Raw genomic sequence first — 8,154 nt, 5'->3', positions numbered from 1 at the left:
CTTCACTGATTGGGAATGGGAGGGTTAGTTTAGGTGATTGCATTTACTCTCTGGGAATGGAAGGGTCATTTCCTGATGAGTACATTCACTCAATAGGAGTGACAAGATATTATTTTGGTGAGTACATTTACATAATTGGAGTGTTATTTCTGGGTGAGTGCCTTCACTCACTAGGAATAGGAGGGTTATTCTTCACTCACTGGGAGTGAGAGGTTATTTCCTGGTGAATGCCTTCACTCTCTAGGAATGAGAGGTTTTTTTCTGGTGAGTGCCTTCTCTAACTAGGAATGGAAGTGTTATTTCTTAGTGAGTGCCTTCATTCACTGTGAATGGCAGGGTTATTTCCTGGTGAGTGTGCCTTCACTCACTGGGAATGGGAGAGTTATTTCCCGGTGAGTGCCTTCACTCACTGGCAATGGGAGGGTTATTTCTTGGTGGGTGCCTTCACCTACTGGGAATGGGAGGGTTATTTTCTGGTGAGTGCCTCCACTCACTGGGAATGGGAGGATTATTTCTTGGAGAGTGCCTTCACTCACTGGGAATGGGAAGGTTATTTCCTGGTGAGTGCCCTCACTCACTTGGAATGGGGGTCGTTTTCCAGGTTAGTGCCTTCACTTTCTGGGAATGGGAGAGTTATTTCCAGGTGAGTGCCTTCACTCACTGTGAATGGGAGGGTTATTTCCTTGTGGGTGCCTCCACTCACTGGGAATAGGAGGGTTATTTCCTGGTGAATGCCTTCACTCACTGGGAATGGGAGGGTTATTTCCTGGTGGGTGCCTTCACTCACTGGGAATGGGAGGGTTATTTCCTGGTGGGTGCCTTCACCTACTGAGAATGGGAGGGTTATTTGCTGGTGGGTGCCTCCACTCACTGGGAATTGGAGGGTTATTTCTTGTTCAGTGCCTTCACTCACTGAGAACAGGAGGGTTATTTCCTGGTGAGTGCCTTCATTCGCTGGAAATGGGAAGGTTATTTCTTGGTGAATGCCTTCACTAACCGGGAATGGGAGGGTTATTTCTTGGCGAGTGCCCTCACTCACTGGGAATGGGAGGGTTATTTCCTGGTGGGTACCTCCACTCACTGGGAATGGGAGGGTTATTTCTTGGTGAGTGCCTTCACTTACTGAGAATGGGAGGGTTATTTCCTGGTGGGTGCCTGCACTCACTGGGAATGGGAGGGTTATTTCTTGGTGAGTGCCTTCACTTACTGGGAATGGGAGGGTTATTTCCTGGTGGGTGCCTTCACTCACTGGTAATGGGAGGGTTATTTCCTGGTGAGTGCTTTCATTTTCTGGGAATAGGTAATTTCTTGGTGAGTGCCTTCACTCACTAGGAATTAGAGAGTCAGTTCTTGGTGAGTGCTTCCAGTCACTAGGAATGAGAGAGTTATTTCCCGATGAGTGCCTTCACTCACTGGGAATGGGAGGTTATTTCCTGGAGCGTGCCTTCACTTCCTGGGATTGGGTCATTTCGTGGTGAGTGCCTTCTCTCACTAAGAATGGGAACGTTATTTCCTGGTTTGTGCCTTCACTCACTGGGAATGGGAGGGTTATTTCATGGTGAGTGCCATCACTCATTAGGACTGAGAGGGTTATTTCCTGGTAAGTGCCTTCACTTTCTGTGAATGGGTCATTTCTTGGTGAGTGCCTTCACTCACTAGGAAATGGAGTCATTTCCTGATGAGTGCCTTCACTCACTGGGAATGGGAGGGTTATTTCCTGATGAGTGCCTCCACTCACTGGGAATTAGAGGGTTATTTTCTGGTGAGTGCCTTCACTCATTGGGCAATGAGAGGGTCATTTTAGGTGATTGCATTTACTCTATGGGAATGGGCTGGTCATTTCCTGATGAGTACATTCTCTCAATAGGAGTGACTGGATATTATTTTGGTGAGTACATTTACATAATTGGAGGGTTATTTCTTGGTGAGTGCCTTCACTCACTACGAATGGGAGGGTTATTTCCTGGTGAGCGCCTTCACCTACTGAGAATTGGATGGTTATTTTTTGGTGAGTGCCTTCACTCACTGGGAATGGGAGGTTATTTCCTCATAAGTGACTTCACTTTCTGGGAATGGGTCATTTCTTGGTGAGTGCCTTCTCTCACTAGGAATGGGAGCATTATTTCCTGGTGAGTGCCTTCACTCACTGGGAATGGGAGGGTTACTTCCTGGTGAGTAGCTTCACTCATTGGGAATGGGAGGGTTATTTAATGGTGGGTGTGATCACCTACTGGGAGTGGGAGGGTTATTTCCTGGTGGGTGCCTCCACTCATTGGGAATGGGAGTGTTATTTCCTGGTGGGTACCTTCAGGTACTGGGAATAGCAGGGTTATTTCCTGGTGTGTGCCTTCGCCTACTGGGAATGGCAGGGTTATTTTCTGGTGAGTGCCTAATCTCAGAGGGAATGGAGGGTTATTTCTGGTGAGTGCCTTCGCTCACTTGTAATGGGAGGGTTATTTCCTGGTGAGTGCCTTCACCTACTGCGAATGGGAGGGTTATTTCGTGGTGAGTCCCTCCACTCACTAGGAATGGGAGGTTATTTCCTGGTGAGTCCCTTCACTCACTGGGAATGGGAGGGTTATTTCCTGATGAGTGCCTCCACTCACTGGGAATGGGAGGTTATTTCCTGGTGAGTCCCTCCACTCACTAGGAATGGGAGGTTATTTCCTGGTGAGTCCCTCCACTCACTAGGAATGGGAGGTTATTTCCTGGTGAGTGCCTTCACTCACTGGGAATGGGAGGGTTATTTCCTGATGAGTGCCTCCACTCACTGGGAATGGGAGGGTTATTTCCTGATGAGTGCCATCACTTAATAGGAATGAGAGGGTTATTTTCTGGTGAGTGCCTTCACTCACTGGGCAATTGGGGGGTTATTTTAGGTGACTGCATTTACTCTCTGGGAATGGGCAGGGTCATTTCCTGATGAGTACATTCTCTAAATAGGAATGACAAGATATTATTCTGGTGAGTACATTTACATAATTGGAGGGTTATTTCTTGGTGAGTGCCTTCACTCACTATGAATGGGAGGGTTATTTCCTGGTGAGCTCTTTCACCTAATGAGAATTGAAGGGTTATTTTTTGGTGAGTACCTTCACTCACTGGGAATGGGAGGTTATTTCCTTGTGAGTGACTTCACTTTCTGGGAATAAGTCATTTCTTGGTGAGTGCCTTCTCTCACTAGGAATGGGAGAGTTATTTCCTGGTGAGTGCCTTCACTCACTGGGAATGGGAGGGTTATTTCCTGGTGAGTGCCTTCACTTACTGGGAATGGGAGGGTTATTTCCTAATGAGTGTCTTCACTCATTGGGAATGGGAGGGTTTTTTCCTGGTGGGTGCCTTCACTTTCTGGGAATGGGTCATTTCTTGGTGAGTGCCTTCACTCTCTGGGAATGGCAGGGTTATTTCCTGGTGAGTACCTTCACCTCACTGTGAATGGGAGAGTTATTTCCTGGTGAGTGCCTCCACTCACTGGGAATGGGAGGGTTATTTCCTGGTGAGTGCCCCACTCACTGGGAATGGGAGGGTTATTTCTTGGTGAGTGCCTTCACTCACTGGGAATGGGAGGGTTATTTCCTGGTGGGTGCCTTCACTCACTGGGAATGGGAGGGTTATTTCCTGGTGAGTGCCTTCACTCACTTGGAATGGGAGTTATTTCCTGGTGAGTGCCTTCACCTACTGGGAATGGGAGGGTTAACTGGTGAGTGCCTTCAATCACTGGGAATGGGAGGGTTATTTCCTGGTGAGTGCCTTCACTCACTGGGAATGGGAGGGTTATTTCCTGGTGAGTGCCTCCACTCATTAGGAATGGGAGGTTATTTCCTGGTGAGTGCCTTCACTCACTGGGAATGGCAGGGTTATTTCCTGGTGAGTACCTTCACCTACTGTGAATGGGAGAGTTATTTCCTGGTGAGTGCCTCCACTCACTGGGAATGGGAGGGTTATTTCCTGGTGAGTGCCTCCTCTCACTGGGAATGGGAGGGTTATTTCTTGGTGGGTGCCCTCACTCACTGGGAATGGGAGGGTTATTTCCTGGTGGGTGCCTCCACTCACTGGGAATGGGAGGGTTATTTCCTGGTGAGTGCCTTCACTCACTGGGAATGGGATGGTTATTTCCTGGTGAGTGCCTTCACCTACTGGGAATGGGAGGGTTAATTCCTGGTGAGTGCCTTCACTCACTGGGAATGGGAGGGTTATTTCCTGGTGAATGCCTTCACTCACTGGGAATGGGAGGGTTATTTCTTGGTGAATGCCTTCACTCACTGGGAATGGGAGGGTTATTTCCTGGTGAGTGCCTTCACCTACTGGGAATGGAGGGTTATTTCTTGGTGAGTGCCTTCACTCACTGGGAATGGGAGGGTTATTTCCTGGTGAGTGCCTTCACCTACTGGGAATGGAGGGTTATTTCTTGGTGAGTGCCTTCACTCAGTGGGAATGTGAGGGTTATTTCCTGGTGAATGCCTTCACTCACTGGGAATTGGAGGGTTATTTCCTGGTGAGTGCCTTCACCTACTGGGAATGTGAGGGTTATTTCCTTGTGAGTGCCTTCACCAACTGGGAATGGGAGGGTTATTTCCTCGTGAGTGTCTTCACCTCCTGGGAATGGGAGGGTTATTTCCTGGTGAGTGTCTTCACATACTGGGAATGGGAGGGTTATTTCCTGGTGAGTGCCTTCACACACAGGGAATGGGAGGGTTATTTCCTGGTGAATGCCTTCACTCACTGGGAATGGGAGGGTTATTTCCTGGTGAGTGTCTTCACATACTGGGAATGGGAGGGTTATTTCCTGGTGAATGCCTTCACTCACTGGGAATGGGAGGGTTATTTCCTGGTGAGTGTCTTCACATACTGGGAATGGGAGGGTTATTTCCTGGTTAGTGCCTTCACCAACTGGGAATGGGAGGGTTATTTCCTGGTGAGTGTCTTCACATACTGGGAATGAGAGGGTTATTTCCTGGTGAGTGTCTTCACCTCCTGGGAATGGGAGGGTTATTTCCTGGTGAGTGCCTTCACTCACTGGGAATGGGAGGGTTATTTCCTGGTGAATACCTTCAATTACTGGTAATTAGAGGGTTATTTCCTGGTGAGTGCCTTCACTCACTGGGAATGGAAGGGTTATTTCCTGGTGAATGCCTTCACTCATTGGGGATGAGAGGGTTATTTCCTGGTGAGTGCCTTCACTCACTGGGAATGAGTGGGTTATTTCGTGGTGAGTGCCTTCACTCACTGGGAATGAATGGGTTACTTCCTGGTGAGTGCCTTTACTCACTGGGAATGGGAGGGTTATTTCCTGGTGAGTGTCTTCACTTACTGGGAAAGAGCAGGTTATTTCCTGGTGAGTGCCTTTACTCAGTGGGAATGGGAGGGTTATTTCCTGGTGAGTGCCTTCACTCACTGGGAATGAACGGGTTATTTCCTGGTGAGTGCCTTTACTCACTGGGAATGAGAGGGTTATTTCCTGGTGAGTGCCTTCACTCACTGGGAATGAGTGGGTTATTTCCTGGTGAGTGCCTTTACTCAGTGGGAATGAGAGGTTTATTTCGTGGTGAGCGCCTCCACTCACTGGGAATGTAAGTGTTATTTCCTGGTGGGTGCCTTCACCTACTGGGAATGGGAGGGTTATTTCCCGGTGGGTGCCTCCACTCATTGGGAATAGGAGGGTTATTTCCTGGTGATTGCCTTCAAATACTGAGAATGGGAGAGTTATTTTATGTTGAGGGCCTTTACTGATTGGGAATGGGAGGGCTATTTTAGGTGATTGCATTTCTCTTTGGGAATGGGTGGGTCATTTCCTGATGAGCACATTCACTCAATAGGAGTAACAAGATATTACTCTGGCGAGTGTATTTACCTAATAGGAGTGACAAAACATTATCGGGGTGAGTGCATTTACCCAATAGGAGGAGGTATTTTTCCTCTGGATACATGGTCATTTAGTTTGAGAGGATGTTTTAGTTGGCAGCTTTCATGCAAAGTTATTTGACCTCTTAAGGCTTCAAACGTCATTGCCACCAGATCACATCCAGCCAGTAACATGTAAAGCATTTTTGGGATTATTTCAATTATCAGGTGTTATCCCGCGTATTAACTTACAGTGTCATTGACGTCAGAGATAATTGCCAGGGTCATTGACGCTGCCTTGAACGGGGAATGCATTAACGTAATTAGATTAAGCGGATATTCGTTAAGACAATGCATTCCCCCTTTATTCCCCTCAGTGTTTCATCTGGTGTTGAAGCGCATTTCTCCCGTGAGTATCATGACTGAGTTAGAATGGTGAGACATTTCTCCAAAATCAGTTAACACCACTGCCTTAAGAATGACGTCTTTGTTGCAATAAATCTGCTTCGTTTATCTAAGATGGTATTTGTTTTCGAAGATATATATTCTCCTGATTTCCAAGACTACTGTTTTCATCCCTGTGAACTGGACACATATTTCTCTTGCGATTGTATTCACCCATTTAAACTGACAACATAGTTCCCTGGAGAACACCTTCGGTACCTTAGACTGAGAGATAACGTTTCGGGAGAGTGAATTCACCCAAGCAAATTGAGGAGGCATTATTTCATGTCGTGAATCCTCTGAGTAAGTTTAATTGGAAAGTTATGTCCTGGATGAACATGTTACTCCATTATGGAATAGAAAGAGTTTCTATTTTTACCTGTGAGTACATTCTTCCAGTTTATCTGTTAAAGTAATTCTTGCAGCACACTCTTATAGATTTATTCGTCTAATAAGGAAGCTGAGACATTTACCACGCAAATTATTCACGCAATTCATTGACAGATCAAAATTTCACGTATTAACCCATCCACCCAGTTAGATTAATGGGGTAGTTCTGTCAGTGCGCCTCACGCGGTTCACTGTAGGTATCACTAAAGGTTCTTTGCAGCTCCCCTTCGGTCCCTAGCTGCAATCCATTTCATTGATTTTACTGTACCTGTGTTCATATTCTCTTTCTTCCATCTTACTTTCCACCCTCTCCTAACAATTTTTTCATGGTGCTGAATGGTCGAAAGTGCCCCAGTGCTTGGCTTGATTGCCTAAATTTCATAAATCAGTCAGTATTCAAAAGATATTTCTTGTGTAAACACATTATCAACCAATGAAACTGAGAATGTATTTTCTGTGAAAATACATTAATGCCAGTTGACAGAACAGTCAGCCAGCTAGTTAGGGTAAAGGCGTCTCTCTTTGATTAATATATCTTCTCACTGAGCCCGAGAATGTTTCTCGTGTGAATACATTCACCTGTTCCGAATGAGAAAGCATTTCCCGCGTGTAAACAACTGTGAATTACAATTGAGGAAATATACTCTCTCCGATTCAAGAAGTTATTTTTCACACCAAACTCTTCACCCGATTTGTGGGGAGGGCTTTTTTTTTTGTGCGTGTGTGTGTGTGTGTGTTGACAAACATTCAAGCAATCAGACTGAGACGTCAAGCCTCAGTGGAACTCAGTCACCCAGTTAGAGAAGGAGAATTCATTTCTCGTGTTAATTACAGCATTGTCTTTTGCATACAATTAACAAATTACTTTTGCATACAACCAACAAATTACTCTGAAACCATTTTCTTCGTAGTGGTGTTCTCATCAAGTAGAATCCCTGAAGTAATTATTATCGAACAAAAAAGCTCGCAGGTTTATTGTCAAGAAGGTATAATATTATTTCATCACATTAAAGTGGAAAGGGATACTCGTGTATTTCCAAGGATGTGTTTTCGTCTCTTAGTGACGCAACTTGAAAGACTTTAAATTATCCCCAGGTCAGAAGTTTACAAATTATTTAGTTACCGATTTAATTATTTGTTTATTTTACCTACTTTATTTGTTTACTGATTAATGTATTTTTCGATCACACATATATATATATATATATATATATATATATATATATATATATATATATATATATATATATATATATATATATATATATATATATATATATATATAAATATTTATTATATATATATATACATACATATATACATGGCCCTGTGGTTTACTGCGCGTCACTGTAGTCCTGAGTTCTTGTCTTCCGTGGTTCGAGCCCACGAGTCGATGAACTTATTATCAACTAAAAAAAATTCCTCTTTGGGTAACACATATGAAAATATATTATTTCCGAGGTAGAACGAATTGGATAT

At 44.9% G+C, this 8,154-nt stretch overlaps 2 protein-coding genes across 2 annotated transcripts; both read right to left on the bottom strand.

Annotated features, from left to right (window-relative positions):
* Positions 1–574: 574 nt before the first annotated feature.
* On the bottom strand, positions 575–3,802 carry LOC136844176 (protein FAM186A-like). Its single transcript, XM_067113192.1, has 2 exons — positions 3,640–3,802; positions 575–1,290 (listed from the first exon to the last, which is right to left on the bottom strand). Exons 1-2 carry the CDS (start codon positions 3,800–3,802, stop codon positions 575–577), a joined length of 879 nt encoding a protein of 292 aa, XP_066969293.1.
* Positions 3,802–5,647, bottom strand: LOC136844174 (zonadhesin-like). The gene is made up of 3 exons (XM_067113191.1): positions 5,098–5,647; positions 4,426–4,974; positions 3,802–4,301 (listed from the first exon to the last, which is right to left on the bottom strand). Exons 1-3 carry the CDS (start codon positions 5,645–5,647, stop codon positions 3,802–3,804), a joined length of 1,599 nt encoding a protein of 532 aa, XP_066969292.1.
* Between the last annotated feature and the right edge of the window lie 2,507 nt (positions 5,648–8,154).

Source organism: Macrobrachium rosenbergii, chromosome 12, assembly GCF_040412425.1.
Source record: "Macrobrachium rosenbergii isolate ZJJX-2024 chromosome 12, ASM4041242v1, whole genome shotgun sequence".
NCBI classification, from domain to species: domain Eukaryota; kingdom Metazoa; phylum Arthropoda; class Malacostraca; order Decapoda; family Palaemonidae; genus Macrobrachium; species Macrobrachium rosenbergii.
The sequence above is the reverse complement of the archived record's forward strand: the minus strand, read 5'-3'. Positions and strand labels throughout refer to the sequence as shown.